Here is a 24,208-nt window from a genome sequence, read left to right as displayed (position 1 = left end):
GCTCGATCCCAGGACCCTGGGATCATGACCTGAGCTGAAGGCAGACGCTTATTGGAATGAGCCACCCGGGGGCCCCCAGAGGGCACTTGTTATGATGAGCTCTGGGTATTGTATGTAAGTGATGAATCACTACATTGTACACCCGAAACTAGTATTACACTATATGTTGACTAACTGGAACTTAAATAAAGACTTGAAACTATAAAACAAATAAAATTAGATATTAAAAATTTGATTATGGTGTATAACAATATATAAAGAACTTTGAGTCTTCTCCCAGTGGATTGGATTGGAGAGAAATCTGGAAGACTGGGGAACAGGAGAAGACAACTATAAAGATTATCTCAGCAGAGAAAACTTTGGGTCTCTATGGTAGCAGGCAGCCTTAAGGCAGAGGTGAGGAGCTGCCAGTGACCAATTCCTTGTGATGGGAATGGCTGAGGAATTTGTAGCATGATGACATCAATGATCAATTCTAATGTCCCCCCATCCTGTCTAGTACAAGGACTCTCTTACATTTTCTACAATATCTTTATTAAGTGCCAGTTATTCAAATAAACACCATGTTAACTTTGCTTTAGAGAATGAAGGAATGAGGAAAAAGACCGTGCTCCATGCTTGGTGTGATGTGGTACTGGGAAGGGCGGACAGTCATGAAAGTGGGCATGTGTGTAAACAATGCTTTAGTGGATGCAGGAAAATGGAGGGCCACGCAGTGCAATGGTGAGCCTTTGAGTGTCCTCGGAAATATGGGTGGGGTGGTTATAGAGTTTATTCTGTGCAACAGATGGAGGATGAGGCAGATATTTTAGCCCAAACATATTGTTTGCACAAACATCTATGTGTTTCTGCATATTTTCTAGCATCCCCCACAGAAGCCAAGTGACTGGATTCTGGTTCCTGGGGTGGGAGGGAGGCAGACCACTACCAGGGGCCTGGGTTTTAGTGATACCCTGCATGAGGACATTTCTCTGCTCTTCCCCTGCACTAACATTCTCTCTCTCTCTCTCTTTTTTTTTTTTTTAAAGAGAAAGAGCGTGCCTGGGAGGGGCAGAGGGAAAGGATCTCAAGCAGACTCTGCCCTGAGCATAGAGCCCAACACAGGGCTCTATCTCACGTACCTGAGATCATGACTTGAGCCGAAATCAAGAGTCTGATGCTTAACTGACCAAGCCACACAGGCGTCCCTGCACTAGCGTTCTTGAAGACCACCTGTTTCAAATGTCATAGCTCTAAGATGGAGGACAATTGCCTAACCCATGCTGGATTTTCTACGGGCAAAAATAAACGTACTGTGGAGGGGCGCCTGGATGGCTCAGTCGTTAAGCAGCTGCCTTCGGCTCAGGTCGTGATCCCGGGGCCCTGGGATCGAGCCCCGCATCGGGCTCCCTGCTCGGCGGGAAGCCTGCTTCTCCCTCTCCCACTCCCCCTGCTTGTGTTGTCTCTCTCTCTGTCAAATAAATAAATAAAAATATTTAAAAAGAATAAAAAATAAACGTACTGTGTAAAGCCATTATGATTTTAAGGTAATTTGTTAATACGGCATAGCACAGAGAACTCACCTCTTTACCCAGTGAGCTTGGGTGGATAAGTGTGTGTATGGAGGGTCATAAAAAAATGTCCTCTTGGGCAGTTGGGGCTGTGGTCTGGGCAGAGTCCATTAGCAACCAGTATGCACAGGACAGACCAAATTTCTAGTCCACACACCAATTAACTAATGACCTTGGGCTCCTCTTGCCCTTTTTCCTCATTGGTACAAATGAGGAATTATCTGTCTCAAACCACAGGCTCTGGTGAGGAGAGATGAAGAGAGGACTTTGAAATAGTTAAGGATCCTCTCTGCGAGTATTTGGTCTTTTTAAGTCGACCTTCCTTCATGGTCTTTTCCTAAGTGGATGGCAGAGAGGAAAGAAGTGAAATATGCCCAGATGCTTAAAAGGCACTTGTTAAACCTGTCCCTGGAAGCCCCTTGGTCTTGCCCTTCCTTTTCTTTTCTTTTTTTTAAAAATTTTTTATTGTTATGTTAATCACCATACATTACATCATTAGTTTTTGATGTAGTGTTCCATGATTCATTGTTTGTGCGTAACACCCAGTGCTCCATGCAGAACGTGCCCTCTTTAATACCCATCACCAGGCTAACCCATCCCCCCACCCCCCTCCCCTCTAGAACCCTCAGTTTGTTTCTCAGAGTCCATCATCTCTCCTGGTTTGTCTCCCCCTCTGACTTACTCCCCTTCATTCTTCCTCTCCTGCTATCTTCTTCTTTTTCTTTTTTCTTAAAATATGTTGCGTTATTTGTTTCAGAAGTACAGATCTGTGATTCAACAGTCTTGCACAATTCACAGCGCTCACCGTAGCACATACCCTCCCCAATGTCTATCACCCAGCCGCCCCATCCCTCCCACCCCCCACCACTCCAGTAACACTCAGTTTGTTTCCTGAGATTAAGAATTCCTCATATCAGTGAGGTCATATGATACATGTCTTTCTCTGATTGACTTATTTCACTCAGCATAACACCCTCCAGTTCCATCCACGTCGTTGCAAATGGCAAGATCTCATTCCTTTTGATTTGCCCTTCCTTTTCAAGTGTACCCCCTAGTCCCACTGCTGTGTTAAGCCATTAGAGATGGAGGCAAAGGACGGTCAATGATACTGGTGTCTTTGTTAGAAAGCTTGATGATATTTTGTCCCCCATAGATTTTTTTGCATTGATTTTGACTTTTTAATAATATTACATTAATATATACCTTGTTTACTGTTTTTGGCACCACCTAAGCTTTTGCACCCGAGGCGAATGCCTCACTCACCTCACCCAAGTCCCGGAACTGCCCGGTACCAACCTGTGCTGTTGCCAAAGTACCATCCCTTGTCTCAGGCTGTCTTGCTCCTATGTTTCCTCACATTGGTTCCCTTTCCTGAAGAGTTTTGCCCATCATCCCTGCCCCCCTACCTCTGTCCAAAGGGTCACCTCCTCTGGGAAGTCCTCCCTGATCTGTTCCACCTATAAGTAATCCTGACCTACACTGAATCCCCGTAGCACCTTGTGTACACCACCTTGGCTAAGAGTTAGTACCTGTTATCTTGTCAGATGGATAATTACCTTACCTATGAGATTGCACATTCTTGTGGACAGGCATGTGTTTTCTCTTTTGGAGAGGTTTGTTTCGTTTTGTGTCTCTTGCTCTTTGTTTAGAATTCTTAGCACAGTAATGGATTAATGAACTGTGTGGTGTCATTTTCTTTTGGTTCTCCTAATTGTCAGAGAAAACAATTATTTTGTTATCTCCCATTTTCCTTTTTTCCTTTTCTGAACTGAAACATGTTGGAATTCAGTGACTTAACAAAATGCTTATGAAGTTGGGATTTCAAAAATATTACAGTGTCCAAGATGCAGATTGCTGGCAGAGGCCACGCCAACAAGAACTTGCCAATTTCTCCTCTGGGCAACATTGTCTTTTCCTTTGGTTTTATTTGCTTTTGAGAGAGAGAGAGAGACTGACACTTAATGAAACATTCGACCCCTGGGAAGGGCAAACTTAGAAGACACAATGTGTCTTGTTGAGGTCTTCCCCTGTTTGTCCTCCAGGATTATGCAGATCAAAGCCTCCTGTTTATAAAGCACCCTTCTTCCAGGATCTGGCTGCTCTGACGAGGGTGGCAATGGGCATAATTTCTGACATTGTTCTGACTGCAGAAGTTAAAGCAGAGACATCTCTCTACTCAGAGCACTGTGCAGAACCAGGATTCAGGACTTTTATCCCGTGCTCAGTGGACATGTCACAGGGCTTTGGGAGCTGGGACTGGGACCAGGTGCCTTGTTAAAAATAATTGCCTTTCCTTAGAGACCATTTTTGCCATCGTTTGGGGACTTCAGAGCTCTTATACCAACGATTAGTGTCTTCCCCTAAAGAGGGAACATTGGAGCCAGGAGCCCATAAGAAGAGGATGCCTTCCAGCCTCCGCCTTCCCAACCTGCAATTGAACAAAAACCAGGGTGAGGAATACGTTTTAACCAGATTTCCCAGATCAAGGAAACAGAAAGTTTGAGGGCAGCGAGAAGAGAGTGCTTGACAGATCAGAGCTTGCAAGTTGGTTGAAGATGACATGGGGGAATGTCAGCAGGGACTGACATTCAGGCAGCTATGACATTATTGTTGCCTTGTTCGTTCACTATTTTTTTTGTGTGTGTGAGGGGAGTGTACGAGGAGGGTGAAGGACACTGCAGCCCTAGGAGATTAAGTCACTTGCTCATCATGATAGCCGAGCAGGTATGGGAGGGCAGGAACCACCCAGACAGATCTCCTGCTGCCCAGAGCGGTAGTCTTTCGCCTACACCCATGGGATGCTCCAAGCCATAGAAGACAAATGACCTTTCAGGAACACAGAGAGAAGAGGGCTGGCCTCTGGTAAAGGTGGAGTGGGATTCAGGGGGAGAAAACGGGTCCGGTTCTCTTGGTTCATGCTCAATTCAGATCCTTAGATCCAATTTCTTTTATTTATAATTTCCCCCAATACATCAGCCTGACTAGCTGCCAAGATCTAATGCTTTAAAGATGATCAAATATCTTCTTTATCCTGCTGCACTGCAACTCTGACAAAGGACTCTGTCCATTAGCACAAAAGTCCCCATCAACCTCCAGATAGAAGTTGACTGTGGTGCAGGTATCCGGGCACGTCCCGTTGGGCTGTAGGAGGAGATAACGTGATGCATGCAAAATTTAGCAATGAGATGTATAGTGCTTCTGTGTGCAGCACAGAAGTGTCCTAATGACAGTTCCGTTTACTGGCTGTGCGGTCTTGGGTATGTGATGTCAGCTCTTTCTGTCTGTTTCCTCATCTGTAAGACGAGGATAATAAAATTTCCTACCTTGTAAAGTGGTTGTGGGATTAGATGAGTTAATACAGAAATTACTTAGAATAATGTCTTTTTTTTTTTCAAGATGTATTTATTTATTTTAGAGAGAGAGAGCAGGGGGAGGGGCAGAGGGAGAGAAGCAGACTCCCTGCTGAGTACTAGCCTGAGCCAAGCTCGATCTGACCACCCTGTGATCATGATCTGAGCCGAAATCAGGAGTCGAGTGCTTAACTGACTGAGCCACCCAAGTGCCCCCACTTAGAAAAGTTTCTATCTCTGTGCTTCTATTATTAAGGACAATATCAGTTCTTATAAAATATGTTTTTGGTAAATGAAGAGGCTCTAATTAAGACAATGGCTTCCTGTTAAGGAAGCACCTTGTTGGGTTGAGAATGGAAGGGGAAGCCTGAGTATAGCTTATGATGTTTGTGAATGGTGATTGGTTTTAATGATTTTTTTGCTTTTAACCATTTTCAGAAAATAAAAATAATCACTTGAAAATGTGTATAGTGCCTTTCCCTTTGCAAGGTGCTTCACATCTTATTTGATAACCCTATTTATTCTGTGAAGACATCTTAAACCCTTACTATGTGCTGAGCTCCAGGGGCACACACCCTCACCAGGGAAGACAGACTCAAGAAGCCTTTTTTTGTGAGAGGTACGATCTGACCCTGGGGATGGGAAAGATAAGGTGTTTTGTCAGAAGGGGTGGCCTGTGGAAAACACAGAGATGAGAGAGAGCATGGGGATTAGAGAAGCTGCAAATAACCCAGTGTGGCTGGAGAGATGGATGAGAGGGTGGGGTGTGGATGCAGGTGTGAGGAGTGAGGAGTAAGCAAGGGGCATGGGGAAGCAGGGAGGGGGACCCCATAGAGGGTTTCCCCAACATGCCGAGGAGTCTACAGAATATCCTATTCTATCCTTGATGGGGTTCCATGGCTAGATTTTAACAGGGGAGTAAGGCATGATCAAATTAAAGTCAGAAATATTACTCTGGCCACAATGAAGAGCAAGAATTGGCAAGAAGTGTGTCTGAGGGCAGGGGGAGCTCTTAGTTACACCGCTGTGGTTTTGATCCAGGCAAGAGATGACGAGTGTTTGAAATAAGGGAGGAGTGGTGGTCTTGGAGAAAAAGGGACGGAGTCCTGAGATGGATATTCGCATGGTAGACAGGACCCCATGTATCAACCCCTATTGGAGTGACAGGGAAATTTTGCTTAAGAATGGTTATTTGGCTCACAGGGGCTCCCACAGCTGACTAAGGAGAATGTGCAATTCTATTCGGAAATGTCCTCCTGTATGGCTTTCTTGACATGTACGATGCTTCTATTTCTCAGAGCTCCCTTGAAGGTAGGAGCTAAGACCAGTCATCTCTGAAGTCCCACACAGCAGGCGGCATATTTTTTCCAGAGTACTGGTCCAATAAACATAAACTAGAAATACAGGTCAGTCCTATTTATAGCTTCCGATGTGGCTTTTTATCCTAGCCCCGTGAGGCACCACCTCATGGCAGAGAAGAACGTCACCCTGGTGAGTGAATTCCTCCTTACTGCCTTCACCGACTGTCCTGAATGGGCACTTCCTCTCTTCCTCCCGTTTCTGTTCATCTATCTCGTCACCTTGTTGGGGAACCTGGGCATGACTACCCTGATCCGCGTGGATGGCCGCCTGCACAGCCCGATGTACTTCTTCCTCGGCCACCTCTCCTTCGTGGACATGTGCTACTCGTCGGCCGCCGTGCCGCAGATGCTGGCCGCGCTGCTGGAGCGCGGGGCCGCGCTGTCCTACACCCGCTGCGCCGCGCAGTTCTTCCTCTTCACCTTCTTCGCTTCCATCGACTGCTACCTCCTGGCCCTCAGGGCCTATGACCGCTACTTGGCCGTGTGCCGGCCCCTGCTCTATGTCACCATCATGACCGAGAAGGCCCGCTGGGGCTTGGTGGCCGGGGCTTACGGCGCTGGTCTCTCCAGCGCCTCTGTTCGCACGGTCACAGCCTTCACCCTCTCCTTCTGTGGGGACAATGAGATCGACTTTATTTTCTGTGACCTCCCCCCTCTGTTAAAGCTGACCTGTGGGGACAGCGACACCCAGGAGGTGGTCATCACTGTGTTTGCCATCTTCGTGATCCCTGCCTGCACGGTGGTGATCTTGGTGTCCTACCTCTTTATCATCAGGGCCATCCTGCAGATCCGCTCCGCGGGGGGCCGGGCCAAGACCTTCTCCGCCTGCGCCTCGCACCTCACGGCTGTGTCCCTCTTCTGCGGCACCCTCATCTTCATGTACCTCGGAGATAACTCTGGCCAGTCCTCACAGGAGGATCGGGTGGAAAATCCTAAGAATCAACTCTTCCCCAGGGCCAGCCTTTTGGACACTCATTATTCACGGCATGCTCAATGTTTAAAGGAATGGTACAAGGTATAAAAAGGAACCAGAACTTTTAGTTCCAGAGAGAGAAAAAAAGAAAAGGAAGAGACCACCTGCAAAGAGATTGGGGGAAGAGCTCTAACTCTCAGGCCAAATGACAAAAGGATGTGTGGTTCAATCCTGCGTAATCCAGATGTGTCACACATCACAGGTCTGTGACTATAAAATAAAATGACCGTTGTTACAAACTTTTCTATGAGAGATCTCTATCATATAGAGATGTTGAAAATAATGTATTGTGAATTATACCCAATACTTAGATTCTGCTATTGCCAATATTTTGTTCCATTTGCTTTATCACATATTTATAATCTATCCATTTACCCATCCGTCAATTCGCCCTTCAATCTGCCTTATTTTTTGATGCCCTTCAAAGTGAGCTGCTGACATCAGTGTTAGGACTCTTCACTCCCAGACACTTCATAATTATGTCATCAATTAGGATTCAACATTTAGATTACATTTATGTTTAATGATTAAGGTAGTAATTCGATGGTCCAGTTAATAAAGCTGACGCTGCTCAAAGTATTCTTCAGACTCTTGCAGCAGCTCAGACGGGGTGCCTGACCGGAATCACTGAAAAATGCCCAAGAAAACATGCCTGTCAATTCCTATCACCACTGGAAACATACCTTGTTCTTCCTTCTTCCCCACCTGTTCCAGCCCCAATGTGTCACGTTATTTGTTGAGAATCCACTTTGTGAATTTATACCATTCCCCCTGCCCATGAGAGTTTCTGCAGTGTCTGTATCATTGATGTCGATTCTGTTTTTAGAGTTTTTGACCTCAGGGAGGCAGAGCATTTCTGCGTTCCATGCATAGGTAAGCAAGAAGGTTCTCCTGTACCAGGTCCCTGTGTCTATAATAGCTCAACCTGTGTCTGAAACCTTCTAGAGTCTACTGGTTCTTGATCTTCTCTTCTCGAACTTATAGGTGCTCAAACGCAAGGCACTAGAAGGAAACAGGCCACCCACATCTCATTTTCTCTTTTTATGTTGATCCTTATTCCTGGAAGTCAAACTCCTTTTCTCCCTGTCCCTTGGATTACCAAAAAACAAGATCCCAGGTATATGATTGATGTAAACCATCATGGGAGAGGAAAGGGAGGTGACGGTATCTTGCAAATGAAGGATGACTCCACCCTCAGCCAGCCAAAAATGTCATGTCACACCTGGAATTCCAGTACAGCTTTGCCCCGCTATCTGACTGTAGAGCCTGCCTATGAAAACATTCTTAAGCCCAAATGGCATAAAGCAAAGAAGCAATTACCATTAGTTTATGTGGAAATTTCTTTGGGCATTCCCAAATTCCCAAAATAACCTCTCTTAGGCTTTTCTGACACCTTAGGACACATCTTGCTAAGGGATGCACAAAATAAATCGAGATAAAGCACAGATGCTTGCAGACAGAGTTCAGAGGGATGTTGGCTTGATGCTGAGCAGCTGAGTGTAGTTCTGGGGGAGGGAGCTTAGTGGGGCCCCCTCACTGTTTACGGTGCACGCTGAACGTTATTTTCACCTTTTGTCATTTTCTGTAAAAGTGAAAACCCTCTTTGGATTTCTTTCAGTTAGCCAAAACAGGTGCTAGTACAGGTCTTTCGTAAAAGCAAAGTGGGGCAACTCAAACTTTCGAAAAGCAGAGAATACCAGTAACAGGATTTTAAATTGGAAGAAGCAGCTAAATGAAAGGTTGAAGATTCGGAGTGAACGTGTGCAAAGGATACTCAATTTAAGATCACCCGCAGTAAAATAAAACACATTACAATCTTCAAAGACATCATGTATATTTCTAGAGGACAGGATGATTTAAAATATATGTTATAACCATCATAAGAAATACTTGATCCATTTAATGGTGGTGTGTCTGGTTATGAAAGCCCGGGTTGGAAATCCATAGCTCCACAAGAGGGATGGTTAATAGATAGCCCCCATGTCAACTGTTACAGGTGGTGGCAAAAGGTAAGGAAGGAGTCAGAAAGCTCAGATTGGTTATATAAAGTTCCCTCCTGATTGAAGAGACATCACTGGATCTGTATGAGTAAGAGCAGTACACCAAACAGCTATCTGCTCTCTTGGAATCTTCTGGAAGGCAGGGAGCACACCATGAATTGAAAGGACCTGCGAGGAGAATGAGCTGTCAGGTCTCAGGAGACTATTGAATGCTCCTTCTGATGGAATTCCAGGCAGGCCGTGAAAGGCGGATGTTTGAGAAGAAGGGGCCAACTGAACTGTCTGTAGAAACTACTGGCTGCAAATCCCGTCTTGTATAAGGGGTGCCATATACCTTTTACTCTATAGGGAGAGCTCAGGGAAGGTTAAGAAAATGTCCTGAGGTATTATCCACTTATGTATGGAAGGGCAGACAGAATTAAATTAGGTATTTTTGTTTTATTTGTTTATTTTTTTAAAGTAGACTCCCCTCCCAACATGGAGCCCAATGTGGGACTTGAACTCACGACCCTGAGATCAAGACCTGAGCTGAGATTAAGAGTCAGACACTTAACTGAGCCACCCAGATGACCCCGAATGAGGTATTTTTAAAGAATAGTTGATACCATGAAGGTTACCTGGTTGTAAATAAGCGTTAGTATTTCCTTACATCTTCCTATATCTTGCATTGAAGTCATTCAAATAAAGCAAATGGATTCTTCTTGTTGAGTTATTTTAATTTTGAATGTCCTGTTTTAATAGAAAATATATACTTGACGATTAATTATTCAAAAATATGCATAGGGCATACTAGGCTATTCAGACCAGAAAACACCATCTGTGGCAAGGTTATGAATGTGGCAGTAATATCTAAAAGTAGAATAAAAAAGGTCTTCTGGAGAGATGACCTTGGCTATCCAGCTCAATAAGGGGGATAGTGAGTATAACACCCTACTCACACCCTCCTGTCTCCTGCCTGGAGCTCAGCTGGATGCCCCCCTCACCCTTCTCAACTGCCTGTCAGAACACGGTATCCTCCAAGGAGAACTCTACTACCATAAGCCAGGTCCTCCAGGAGCTGTCAAAGAAGGGACTTATTGGTATCATGGCCTCTCTGGTGGCTTCAGGAGACTCTCCCAGGCTTTTTTGCCCCAGACCTGAGAGGAGGGTCCTGGCGACCACACCGCTTGGTCCAGGAGGTGGAGGAAGAAAAGCCATGCCCTTCCAGGGGCACCTCAAGTTAACAGATATTACCGTACATCAATTGCAGTAGACATGAGCAATAAGGCATGATTTGCAAGGTATCAAGAAGAGGCCTGATTCCCTCTTAATCCCCTTGCTTTGTTTTCCAATTCCTTTGCTTGAAATCAGTTCATGTGGCTTTCTTTTCTGGGGACCATAGGCTGATACAAAGAATGCTGGGTGGTGCCTGCCACTAACCAGCTCTGGGTCCTTCCATAAGGAAATTCCCAATTCTGTACCTCAATTTCTCCACCTGAAAAATTAGGGAGAGACTGGAACATAAGAATTCTAAGAGTCCCCCTGTGTTGTGACATTCTGTGTATCTGGGCTTTAATTCTGTTAAAGTATAACTTATGTGAAGAGAGGACCCACATGATGCAGCACCAGCCACTGTGTTCAGAAGGGAGCCCTTTCTGAGCACGGGTTAGGATGAGAGAGCACCCGAGTTTAGGTAACAGAGAAGTATGGGAATGGGCGCTTAAGTCAAGGAAGATGAACTCCGCATGCTTTGCATGGGCCTCAGGTGGTCAGGCATAAAGCTTAAAGACATCACCAGACAGCAGTTGTCTTTCCGATGCCCTGTTGATGGCAGTTAGATCTGTCGGTAGGAGGTAAACGTGGACTGTGTAAAGACCAGCGACACACCCGCTTCCCGCTCTGCCGCCTCTTGCTTCCCCGAGTCACTGCTTAGCCGCCACCTCTGTGAGTTCCCTGAAGCACAGGTGCAGCAGGAATTTCTTGGATTCTCCTTATCTTAGCGTGGTGAAAACCTATCGTTTTGTGCATCCAGACCAGCATCCCCTCTCATCTGGGAATCTGACCAGGAGTTCACATGAGCACTTCCCTTCCCTGTCGAGCCCATCTTTCTGGCTGACTGACTCTGGCACCTGACCAATGTTAGGCCAATCCTGGTACCTAGTCCCTTGGCCATATGACATCTGAGGCCTTCCTCGGGATTTTTTGTTTTTAACCTGGCAGCAGAAAAAAAGTGATTTTCATCTTTTTTTTTTGTGGTGGAAAAGCTAGGGCATGTGAGGTATGGACACAACCCGTGGCCATTTTTTTCTACTTTGTGGAAGAAGTTGGTTTGGAAAAAACTAAAGCTGAAAGTCAGAGACAGTTATGGACAGTAGAGAAATTCCTGATGTCACTAGAGTTATTGGTCCCAGTTGCCCCCTAATGTCTAGCTGCGCCCTTCCCTGCACCTGCAAAGGTTTTGAGAGTCTTGCAGAGAATTCTTCTGTGTTCCAGCCATGTTAGGTGCTGGGCTTTTGTTGCTTGCAAAGAAGAAAGGCCTCATCAAGAAGCCCAGAATGACTGTAAGAATTCCCCTTTTAGGATCTTATTCTCCACATTTATGAGGAGCTGGACTGGATCCCTAACGTTCTTCTGGCTCCATCATTTTGGGAAGTTCAGATACAGAAGCTCTAAGAAAACTTCGAGACAGCTTATCAAGGAAGCAGTGGAAGAAGCTTGTCTCAGGGGGATAGGAAGGGCAGATAATGCACTTTGAAGAATTAGAACTGAATCAAGAAGAACTCACTTGATTATCTGGTCGTCTTTATTTGGGACCTCCTCTGTTTTGGGGGGAAGTAAGGGGCCACTGGGTAAGGTGCCAGTTAGCCAGTTTGGTCTTAAAAAGTTATGGATTGGGAATCAAATGAGCTGATTCAACCACTGACTGTCTTCTTGTTTGGGGACCGCAGCCTATTTGCCTATGAATTGGAAAGCCCAGGTCATTTGAATTCTAATGTCCCCTGTAGTTCTAGCATTTTATAGGATCCTCTAAAAATCCAACAGTTCCACCATATGTAAAGCGAGGGCAGGAACACCAATGATGAACTGTAACATCAGGAAAAGTGCTTCCAAAGCAAATTTATGGGCCCTAGGCAGTCCTCAACCTTGAAGTATTGGCATGAGATCCACCCAAGTATGGATGGGGGAAGATAGTAGAGATGGATCCCAGCGTGAGAGCTGAGGCTATGTCCTCCTTACACCCAAACCTGCCCTCTTTCCTAATGCCCCCTCTAGGCTGTGAGGCGTGACTTGTTGGCTACAAGGAAGAGATACCCACTTAAAGTAGGTCAAGCAAAGAGCCTTTTGGAAGAAGAGAGGATTACCCCTGGCAGTCAACTCAGGTCAAGTTTTCTCCTCATCCAATCATCTGCCCTTAGATGGGTGAGGCCATAAGGGGAGGAGGGCGATGCTGAGTCCATCCTTTCTCCATGGTTGTGAATAATACTTCTTAGAAGGAGCAACTGCCAAGTACTCCAAGAATTTTCTACCATAATCTGCTCACTCTGCAATGTAGGCCTAGCTCTAAGGCCGGTCCCTTCTTCCTAAAAGGTTAAAAAGAATACAGAGATGTAGAAGAAAGCACCCTCCAACTATTTGCAAATATGGGGTTCAGAGACATCCTCATGAGGGTTTGCAATAAAGTATAGGAGTTAAGAGTGTGCATTCTAGAGCCAGACTACTTCAGTTTAAACCCTGGTTCTGCCCCTCACTTTGGCACTATTGGTGATCCACTTCAACTGTCTGTCCTATATGTTCTTATCCCCTTAAATTTGGGATAATAAAGTACCTAACTCATAGGGTTGTTGCATGGATTTAATTAGCTAATACATCTATCTATCTATCTATCTATCTATCTATCTATCTATCTATCATCTACCTATCATCATCATCTTCTTCTATCATTTTAGAAGAGTCAACTGGCGTTTGGTAAACCACTTACGTGGTCTTTGCTATTATTATTTTATTGGATTTCCCTTTCACATTTTGGCTCAGCTGCCACCAGGCCCTGAATCTCTAAACTAGGAGACAAAGTTGGTCAGATCTGCAGTTCTCAGCAACAGACCTCTAATCTTCCTTTACTGTATTGTATAGGCCCCAATACTGACAAATGTGAGATTTTGGTCTATACTCTTTGAGGTCCATTCTGCTATCTTTCTGGGGCTGGCCTCATAATGACTGAATTGTCTTACTAATTATCTGATAGTGGTTTAAAATTCTACCATAGCTTCCTGAAAGTAGGGTTCTGATGGTCTCAGCAGCCTATTTCTCCTGGGGAAATAAGGAGGTGGAGTCACTGTTATTTTTGAAGCAGAACTGTAGGAGCTCAGCCACTGGACCCTCTTCAGACCTGAAGAAGTCTTTTTTAAAAAGCTCCTGAGGGATCTGTCTGGAGGGATGCTTTTCCCCACCTGACCCCCTTCCAATGCCTTTCACAGTAGGAGCCATTGCTCTTGGGGCAGCCAGTCTGCAGAGACTTAAAGGAGCCAGATTTCAAGATGATGAGTCATCTTGAAATCCTTGGAATGATTATGGTTTTGCTGTCTGGCATTTGGTCAACTGCTGAGTTTTTACAGAGGTGTGCTGCCTAAGGTGCATCCATCCCTGGGAACTTGAATTCTGCAGGGTGCTAATCTGCTCTCAGTGAAAAAGAGGTTCTGTGGTCAAATATTTTTGGGAAACGGTGGGTTAAGAATGTTGGTAAGGTTTCTTTTTTTTTAAGATTTATTTATTCATTTCAGAGAGAAAGAGAATGCATGTGTGAGCACAGGGGAGGGGCAGAGGGAGGGGGGACAAGCAGACTCCCCGCGGAGCACAGAGCCCAATGCTGCGCCAATCCCATGACCCACAAGACCATGACCTGAGCCAAAACCAAGAGTCCAACGCTTAACCGAATGAGCCGCCCAAGCGCCCCTCCTTGGCAAGGTTTCTTAATTATAGGAACTCATGGATCATTTAATATGCTGCTCTGCAATATGATTTTCCACATGGAAGATACAGTGTGTAGTGATTTTCAAACCTGTGAGAATAGTAAACCTATTTTCCTCCCTGGAACCACCTGGGATGCCTGTTAACAAGGTAGATGTCTGTGCCCCACGGCAGAGACACTGTATCAGATTTTCTGGAGGTGGGATGATAGTATTCACGTTTTAAATAAATTCCCTGGGCAATTCTTATGCATCAGGAGAACCAGTTTGAGAACTAGTTCTCTGGAGGAGAGATAGATCACCATAAAGAATTTACTCAGTTTGCCTGGTAGAAGTCTGTTCAGAACTCATGCACACCTGCCTCTCTGACAATCTGTCTCATGACCCCATTTGCACAATTCTGTTTCTGTCAAACAGTGAACTATTGGAGTTACCAATTCCAGTGTATCTTGGCAACGGGGAGCAAAAGCTTGTGCTTACCAAAGAGTCTCCTTTTGGGATCAGGTCAGAGCTGGCTAGAGTGGCAGTGGGCAAAACCCTTGACAAAATTCCCAACTGAGATACAGGAAACCTTCAAAAAAAGCTCATTGCTTTTGGCATAAGGCAGGAACGAGGCAAGCCAGGAACCAGCCCCATCGGGTGCTGTTGAGAGACGGCAGGATGTGAGACGGAGCTTTTGGAGCTGGAAATAAGAAAGAAATCCTCAAAGATATTAGACACCTCATTAGAAGTCACATGAAGATAAATTGCCTCTCCCTGGAGACTCGCCTCAGGGACCAATTCAGGCATGATGCTGGGGCAGTGAATATAGGAAGCCCCACCAGCAAGGTCTAGGGCTGGATCTGAAGCTCAGGCTGGTCCCCTAGCCCTGCTACGCTGTCTGAGTCTGACAGAGTCCCAGGAAGCTCTAGAGTCAGGGATCTATTATTTTGTCAAAGGTGAGAAGAAAGAGAGGGACCTCTAGGTCTGGAAGCCACTTCACCTCACCTCACCCAGGTTGTGATGATTATGGACTCACGCTGTATTGTTGTTTATTGAAAGGGAACAAAGACAAGGTAATTGAAGTCCAGAGAGGAAAAGGGACTTGCCTAGGGTCGCACATCTTGTGTGGGTGAACTAGAACACAGGTCTCCTCTGGATCGGCAGGTTGCCGGCCGAGGAAACCTACACGAAGGAGGAAGGCACTAGCAAAGAGAAATTCAGGTGAGGGTGGTCCATGCCCAGCCCCTGGCTTCCAGATGTAATTTCTTTTCTTTATTATTTTCCCTAATGGATCTGCTCGATATTGGCCTGGCTGCTGGTACATCAGGTAATCAAATGGAATCAAAGTTCTCCTTTACATCCCTGTTTTAGAACCCTATAAGGACTCCAAATCCATTATCCAAGATTCCTCCAACAGCACTTAAGACACCAGACTGCCGAAATATTTCTGCTTTCAAATTTGGATGCTGTCTATTATTAAACTGCTGCTGTTTTCCAGGACAGTGAGAGCAACCAAACAGTGCTTACTGAGTTTTGTTAGGTGCTGAAAGGAGCTTATGATTGTTGTTTTGATTCCAAGGTTATTGCTAGTACTTACAAAAAACAACAAACGAAAAACCCTTAGTAAGCCAGCACACTCTAATTAGGATAATAGCTATTTGTTAAACATGCTTGTTTTTAGATTGAGAATAAAAATATTCCTACAAGCAGAGCCTATTGCTGATTGCTAATGGGCTTTTTTTTTGGGGGGGGGCGTTCATGCTCCTTTGTTCGTAGAATATAGATTTTCCTTCCTTAAAACATTCATTTAAAATTTTAAATAGCCACCATATATACATGGAGTGTTTTTAGCTTTCCAATGAACTTTTGCGTCTGTTTTAATCTGTCCATTAGCCTTATCTGGTAAGTAGGGCAGATATTAATGATGCCCCTCTGGCAGAAGAAGAATTGAGGTTCAGAGAGGTTAAGTGCCTTGTGTAAGATCAAACAGCTAATTGGGACAGAGATGCAAATACAACAGCTGACTTGTAAGTCAGAGAATCACTTGCTGTCCATTCTTAGTGTAATAGACGCATTCATCACTTTTAATATTTTTTTTTTTTAAGAGAGGAAGAGAGGTGGGGGAGGGGCAGAGGGAGCTAGGGAATCTAGAGCTGACTCCACCCCCAGCGCAGAGAGGATGCGGGGCTCATCTCCGGCAGCTGAGATCATGACTTGAGCGGAAATCAAGAGTTGGATGCCTAACCCACGGAGCCACCGGGTGCCCCACCTTTTATCTGATCTTATAGTGAGCTCTGCATTTGTCCATTTCCACTTAGCCTGCAAAATTTGTTCAAGTCCTGTGCCTCCCCTCAGACACCCTAGTTAAAGCTTTCTTACTTGAAGTGACTTGCACTTGTCTTCAGGACCCCCGCGCCTGGCTCCTGGCAGTCCGCGCTGGCGACCGGCCGGACGCATGGCCGGGAGGAACGGCACCGTAGTGACCGAGTTCTTCCTCACTGTGTTCAGCGAGCACCCCGAGTGGGGGCTTCCTCTCTTCTTGGTGTTTTTGAGCTTCTATCTACTCACTCTGCTGGGGAACGCGGGGATGGTCCTCCTGATCCGCGTGGATGGCCGGCTGCACAGCCCGATGTACTTCTTCCTTGGCCACCTCTCCTTCGTGGACATGTGCTACTCGTCGGCCGTCGTGCCGCAGATGCTGGCCGCGCTGCTGGAGCGCGGGGCCGCGCTGTCCTACACCCGCTGCGCCGCGCAGTTCTTCCTCTTCACCTTCTTCGCTTCCATCGACTGCTACCTCCTGGCCCTCAGGGCCTATGACCGCTACTTGGCCGTGTGCCGGCCCCTGCTCTATGTCACCATCATGACCGAGAAGGCCCGCTGGGGCTTGGTGGCCGGGGCTTACGGCGCTGGTCTCTCCAGCGCCTCTGTTCGCACGGTCACAGCCTTCACCCTCTCCTTCTGTGGGGACAATGAGATCGACTTTATTTTCTGTGACCTCCCCCCTCTGTTAAAGCTGACCTGTGGGGACAGCGACACCCAGGAGGTGGTCATCACTGTGTTTGCCATCTTCGTGATCCCTGCCTGCACGGTGGTGATCTTGGTGTCCTACCTCTTTATCATCAGGGCCATCCTGCAGATCCGCTCCGCGGGGGGACCGGACCAAGACCTTCTCCGCCTGCGCCTCGCACCTCACGGCTGTGTCCCTCTTCTGCGGCACCCTCATCTTCATGTACCTCGGAGATAACTCTGGCCAGTCCTCACAGGAGGATCGGGTGGTGTCCATGCTCTGCACGGTGGTGACCCCCATGCTGAACCCCTTCATCTATAGCCTGAGGAATAAGGAGGTAAAGGAGGTGCTTATGAAAGCCCTGCACAGGTCAAAGTCTTCTGGAAGGCCCTAGATGGACTTTTGCCAAATACATCTTTCCTTAGTGTCTCTGTCCTCTCTGTCTGTCCTCAGATATCACCTACTTGGGGAGACTTTCCCAGGCAACCGTACTTAAAATTGCACCTGAACTTCCTACCTCCACTTTCTGATTTATTAGTCTTTTTTTTTTTTAAGATTTTATTTATTTATTTGACAGAGATAGACACAGCGAGAGAGGGAACACAAGCAGGGGGAGTGGGAAAGGGAGAAGCAGGCTTCCCGCGGAGCAGGGAGCCTGATGCAGGGCTGGATCCCAGGGCCCTGGGATCATGACCTGAGCTGAAGGCAGATGCTTAACGACTGAGCCACCCAGGTGCCCCTCTGATTTATTTTTCTACGTAATACTTGTCACCATCTGATGTTCTAAATCTCACAACTAGAAAGTAAACTACATGAGACAAAGCATTCTTATCTGTGAGAGTCATTTCTGTGTGTTCAGTGCCTAGCCAAGCACCTAGAGCATGAAAGGCACCCAATTAAGTGTTTGTTGAATAAATACATCAATCTCAGGTTCCAGGGTCTACCTTTATGTTCCAACTTCCTCAGTCCTCAGTTTTTTGTTTGTTTGTTTGTTTGTTTTTTTATCTGCCAAGTTGGTTTACCTATTTATAGGACTAGATTTTTGAGGATCCAACGCATGAATGAGCAGGGACCATGTCTGTCTTATTTGCTAATATCTGTTGAATGCTGTACATTGCCTCGCACAACAAATACTTGATGGGTGAAGTAAAAATATTTGGAAATTCCAGAAGTTATCTACAAATGCCACTACTGTTTTGATCCAAAGGGATTTTCCAAATCCCATCATTTATTCTTTCATTATTTCCTTCTTACTGCTTCTGTGGTTTTTGGCTAATAATAATAATAAATTATAGACAGTAACTAACATTCATCAGACAGTTATCAACTTCCAGGAATTGTGTGATGTGTGCTAGAGGAATGATCTGATTTATCTCTCACCACAACACGGGGAGGCGTGTTCCACGATTACTCCTGCTTTGTAGGGAGATGAGGCACCAGAGATTCAGAGAGGCTGAGCAATTTTCCCAAGGGCAGCAAATAAGTGGTCGAGGGGGCTTCCACCCCAGTGGAGCCTGAGCTCCTAATTGCCATACACATGGTCTGCTGCTATGATCTCTTGCCCATTCTATTCAGTCTCTCAATCTGGAATTTATTGTTGTTGCACATTTACTTTTCCTTTTATCTGGAGAAGAAAAGATAAAAGTCCAATCTGTAGAGGTCGCAGGCAGTCGTCCCATTTATTTTATAGCCCTGATGTGCTAGTATTGAGTAATGTGACAACAGGTGTCTGTGTGTGTATATGTGTGTGCACACCCATAATTGTGTGTGAGCAAATGAGGTGTGTAGGTTAAATAAATGGCAGCTTCTGAGCCTTAGGAATTTCCATTGTAAGGACCGATAGGACAAAACTTTTATTTTTTTAAAGATTTTATTTATTTGACAGTGAGAGACACAGCGAGAGAGGGAACACAAGCAGGGGGAGTGGGAGAGGGAGAAGCAGGCTTCCCGCCGAGCAGGGAGCCCGATGCAGGGCTCGATCCCAGGACCCTGAGATCATGACCTGAGCTGAAGGCAGACACTTAATGACTGAGCCACCCAGGCGCCCCAGGACAAAACTTTTTAAAAGAGTTGGGTGGGCATGTTTAGGAAAAGATATGGGGGGGGGGGTGGAATTCCCCTGGGAGCCAAGAGATTTGAGTTTCCACATCAGTCTTTGTTCGTGTTTTTTCACAAATCACTTAGAATGGAGTAAAGCAACTCCACAGAGTGCATCTTGGGGGCCGTTTTTCAAATATTAACTGCCAAGCAAATGTTCCTCTGACACATCAGCTTCCGTGGCAAGGAACAGAAGCATCGTGTTGCAGAAGAGCCAGGATTTGGCACCAAAGTGTCCGGGCTTTCACTTCTTAGCTGTATGGCTTCGGATTAGTGAGGGCCTGTCAGTCGGCTTTTGCAACTGTTAAATAAAACTTATCGAACATTTACTCTGGGCCAGGTTTTAGTGTATCACGGTTATTCTCTCCGCAACTCAGTACATAAGGCAATGGGAAGGTTCTGGGTGAAGTTCTATAAACATTAATTAGTGTGATTACGGTGATTGTCCCAGGGTTCACAGCCCAGTGGGCATCTGTGGGCCTCTTCATTTCAGTGCTGTCTGGAACAGTCTCTCCTGGGCTGAGATTAGCCTTGGGTCCAGAAAACTCCAGAAGTGGAGTTCACTAACATTTTTTAACTTGCCTCTTAAAGTCACATACACTTAAATACACACTTAAATTACTGCTAGGCACGATGCTAAAAGCTTTACGTGAATGACTTACTTTCGTCCTACCAAGTTGAATGGAAAGTCATTCTGATTGATCTCATTAAGCAAAAGGAAGATATAAAACCCAAACAGGTGATACAACTTGTTCAAATTCTGCAGCAAGAAAGTGGCCGACCAGGGAGTACCTGATCCCAAGTCTCTCTCACTCCAAAGGGTATGCTCGCCAATCACGTCCCCCTTGGGCATCCTCCCTTCTGTCCCTCCCAGGCTCCAATTCTCAGATGCAAATCATTTCAGAAGCATCTGGATTTCTGTCGCTTCCTCCAGTAAGTAGTTCATCAGTACGGTGTCTCCAAGCAGTCATCAACCTTGCCTTCATGTTTTCCTTTTCAATCTTCAGTGATTGCCTAAGAAGTCAAGGTTCCTTTCCAAACACTGATTCATTGTTATTTCTTATCGTTTAGTAACATTTAATATAGATTTAATTATTTTGTTGTATTATCTATCATCTATCATCTATCTATCTATCTATCTATCTATCTATCTATCTATCTATCTATCCATCTGTCATATGTCAAATCTGACCTCTGTTCCTGTGAGTTTGGTTTTTTTAGATTCCACATACAAGTGAGATCCTACGGTATTTGTCTTTCTCTGCCTGCCTCACTTCTTTTCCAATACAATGTTGAATAAAAGTAATGAGATTGTACGTTCCTGTCCTGTTTTTTTTTTTAAAGATGGTTTATTTTTTTAAAAGATTTTGTTTATTTATTTCAGAGAGAGAATGAGAGATAGAAAGCACGAGAGGGAAGAGGGTCAGAGGGAGAAGCAGACTCCCTGCTGAGCAGGGAGCCCTATGTGGGACTCGATCCCGGGACTCCAGGATCATGACCTGAGCCGAAGGCAGTCGCTTAACCAACTGTCCCACCCAGGCGCCCTAAAGATGGTTTATTTTTGAGAGAGAGAGAGAGAGTGCACATGAGCAGGGGGAGAAGCAGGCAGAGGGAGCAGGGAGTCCGATGAGGGACTTAGTCCCAAGACCCCGGGATCATGACCTGAGCCAAAGGCAGACGCTTAACCGACTGAGCCACCCAGGCACCCTCCTGCTCTTGATCATAGCAGAAATGTGTCAGTCTTTCACCAGTCACTCTGTAGGTTTTTCACAGAATGCCCTTTATCAGTTTAAGGGAGTTCCCTTTGATTCCTAGTTTGTTGAGAGTTGTTTCTTTTTTTTTTTTAATCAGGAATGGATTTTTTATTTTGTCAGAAGATTTTTCTGTATCCACTAGGATGATCATATAGTTTTATTTTGTGCTTATTAATAGGGTAGATTACATTGATTGCTTTTGGAAGGTTAGACAATTACTGTATTTTTAGGATAAACTGTACTTGGTTACGGTATAGTATTGCTTTTATTATCAGGAAAAAAAGTAGAAGAAGTTCCTGCACATTCTTGGTTGGTTAAAAAGATCACAGATGGTATTGCCTAAAGCCTTATGCTAGCTTTAAAAGGAGAGAGTACTTCTGAGTCATCAAAGTTCCTCTATTAAAAGGAGATTAGAGAGATAGGCATAAGCAATGGAAGGAAAATGGAGCAAAGAAGAAATTTGAGATGTTTTCATCTTCTGGGAAACATGTTCTGCGGGAAGCAGTTTCCATGCAGATCGGACTCTAAGGATGCAGGACTGGTGGAGAGGTTGCTGGGGATGATGTTTGCCCCCGGGTGATGAGAGATCATAAAGGAAGATCGAAGGGCTGATGGTTTGGCTCCTGTGGTATTTGAAACAGCTGATCTCTTTTTTTTTTTTGGAAGAATTTTCACTTTCTTCCTCGGTCTTCCTGATACTACTTTATTCTGGTTTCCTATGTCCCTGCTTCAGCTCCTTGACTTCTGTGCTGGGTCCTTACTTCTAAATGTTCGAGTCACGCAGGGCTTGGTCATAGGTCTTTCTCTCTCTGTGTACTTACCCCTCGGCAGTTTCACCCAGTTCCATGGATCAAACACTGAGATAAAATTCAAAGTCTTTGCCATGGTCTGAAAGATTCAGCCAGGTTGGGTCCTGAGCTACCAAGAGGACTATATTTACTTCCTTCGTTCTCCATAGTCCCCCCACCCCCCGGCTCACTGTTCCGTGAGGGCACCCCCCCTGTTCCTGCAGAGACATCTTTCACCTGCTCTTCCCTTTTCCTGGACTGTGTTTACCCAGATCTTCTCATGGCTCACTCTCTTAGTCAGTTCTCTGTTCAAATATCCAAGTAAGGCCTTCTGAGACCCCTGCACCTCTCCACCTCAAATAGCTAGTCCATGCCGGGTCACCATATCCTCTGACGCTGCTCCATTTCTTATCACAGGCCTTCTTGAGACCTCAGATTACGGCCATTTTTTATTTATTCATACATTCCTTGTCTGTCTCCTTCTGTGTGAAGGAGAAGGCAGGAAAGCAAGGGCGCTGTCCTATTTTCTTTTAAAAGATTTTATTTATTTGAGAGAGAGAATGAGGGAGAGAGCATGAGAGGGGGGAGGGTCAGCGGGAGAGGCAGACTCCCCGCCGAGCGGGGAGCCCGATGCGGGACTCGATCCCGGGACTCCGGGATCATGACCTGCGCCGAAGGCAGTCGCTCAACCAACTGAACCACCCAGGTGCCCCTGTTCTAGTTTCTTTTTGACTCTCACTAGGTACTCAAAAAAATATTTGTTTCATAAATAAATGAATGCATATTTGCAGACACTTTATGTATTAGGTTTTACAAGCCATGACTACCCAATGTGTGGCTTTTTCTTCAGTTTATTTTTCTAGGCGTTTCTCTTGCATTTGTGTTACCTAGGCTTAGATGGCAGGGGTTTCTGTTATTTTATTCTGAAGGCCACAGGTAGGCTCTTCTCAGGCATGGCTAACACAAGGGCACAAGAATAGCATAAAGTTCAGTTGACTGTGCTTTGCACGAAATCTTTATGTATTCTAAAGCTAATGACATCAATTATTGACTAAATATTGTCTTTGCTTATCCAGTCTTACAAATCACTTAAAATTGTTTTTGTGTCAGTTCCTCTGGTTTGTGAGTACACTGAAGGCACGGACTGTGAACCATGCATCCTTGTAGTCCCAGAGCTGGAGTCAGAGCCTGGTAAATAGAAGGCTTATCGTAGATATTTGTCGAGATGACAAATACAAGAATCCTTTAGGGGAATTCAAGCATCCAGGTCCAGAGGTATGCCTCTCCTCTGTGAAAACTTGTCAGGGCTCTCATAAAAGTCTGTGGTTCTCTATTTTCTTTCTTTCTTTTAAAAAGATTTTATTTATTTGACAGAGAAAGAGACAGCGAGAGAGGGAACACAAGCAGGGGGAGTGGGAGAGGGAGAAGCAGGCCCCCCCTGAGCAGGGAGCCCGATGCGGGGCTCGATCCCAGGATCCTGGGACCATGACCCGAGCCAAAGGCAGACACTTAACGACTGAGCCACCCAGGCGTCCCTGTGGTTCTCTATTTTCTTAATCGATAGTCTTTTGTGTCTTAAACTTAACCCTAATTCACTTCCTCAAGTAAACTCCCAACTTGCATACAAGTCCATCTCTAGCCAAATCAGCTTCCCCGTTACTCACTGAGGATGGAGCTGTGTCTTAGAATGGATACGGTCTCCTTTGGAACCTAGGAGCTGGAGGTCATGGAGAACCAGCCCACAGGGATGATGACCAATTCAAACCAAATGACCTGGATCTAACCCTGCTGGTTCTTATTCTATCACATATGGGCTGGAAGAAACCAGAATAAAGAGAGAAAATTACAGACCTGCCCAGTGAATGTTTACGTAACTGAGAAGATTCTGGAACCATGTTAAGCATGATGGTGTAATAGGCAAGAGAGTTTATCTTCCTTAAAATAAAAAAATCTTTTTCTTCCTAAAGTGACAGTCACCAAAAAATGTTAAAGCAATAACAGAGCATTATATAAATCCCTCCATTTTATGAAATAAAAACCACTATTTGGGTTACATTGTGTTGTAGAACAAACCAGCCCAAAATGTAGGGACTTGTAAAACAAGCCCAGGGATTTTATTGTTACCTCTTACAGTTCCAGGAGTTGACAGGACTCAGCCAGGCAGTTTTCACTTAGGGTCTCTAGTGCTGACACCTGAGCTGACACTGGATCAGCTGAATGTTCTCTTACTCCCATGGTGGAGACTGACGGAAGCGACCTAGAGACTCAAAGGCTGGAATAGTTAGAGCTCCTCGGGCGTCTCTCTCTGACTCTCTGTGGCCTCTCCACATGGCCTCTCCAGCATGACGGCTTCAGAGTAGTGGGACTTTTTACAGGGGAATTCAGGGCTCCAGGGCTGCATGT

At 45.4% G+C, this 24,208-nt stretch overlaps 2 protein-coding genes across 2 annotated transcripts; both read left to right on the top strand.

Moving 5' to 3' along the window:
- The first annotated feature begins 6,367 nt into the window (after positions 1-6,367).
- LOC114215156 (olfactory receptor 9Q1-like) lies at positions 6,368-9,554 on the top strand. Its single transcript, XM_088017479.1, has 3 exons — positions 6,368-7,183; positions 7,505-7,660; positions 9,468-9,554. The coding sequence occupies exons 1-3, from the start codon at positions 6,368-6,370 to the stop codon at positions 9,552-9,554; spliced, it is 1,059 nt and encodes a 352-aa protein (XP_087873605.1).
- A 7,060-nt stretch (positions 9,555-16,614) lies between these two features.
- Positions 16,615-17,560, top strand: LOC148162606 (olfactory receptor 9Q2-like). Its single transcript, XM_088017862.1, is given in 2 exon segments — positions 16,615-17,313; positions 17,315-17,560. Coding segments are annotated over 2 exon segments (945 nt in total).
- The last annotated feature ends 6,648 nt before the right edge of the window (positions 17,561-24,208 follow it).

This window comes from Eumetopias jubatus, unplaced genomic scaffold (genome assembly GCF_037043125.1).
Source record: "Eumetopias jubatus isolate StellerSeaLion01/CBP00866 unplaced genomic scaffold, mEumJub1_p1.0 scaffold_13, whole genome shotgun sequence".
In the NCBI taxonomy this organism is placed as follows: Eukaryota; Metazoa; Chordata; class Mammalia; order Carnivora; family Otariidae; genus Eumetopias; species Eumetopias jubatus.
Note: the sequence above shows the minus strand (reverse complement) of the source record. Positions and strands in the feature narration are given on the sequence as shown.

What these genes read in the sequence shown, in the direction of transcription:
- LOC114215156 (XM_088017479.1), top strand. Translation starts at nt 6,368, where the DNA reads ATGGCAGAGAAGAACGTCACCCTGGTGAGTGAATTCCTCCTTACTGCC. An exon ending in AGTCCTCACAGGAGGATCGG is followed by an intron (nt 7,184 to 7,504) that starts GTGGAAAATCCT and finishes TATCATATAGAG; the next exon opens with ATGTTGAAAATAATGTATTG. An exon ending in ATTTTTTGATGCCCTTCAAA is followed by an intron (nt 7,661 to 9,467) that starts GTGAGCTGCTGA and finishes ATGGAATTCCAG; the next exon opens with GCAGGCCGTGAAAGGCGGAT.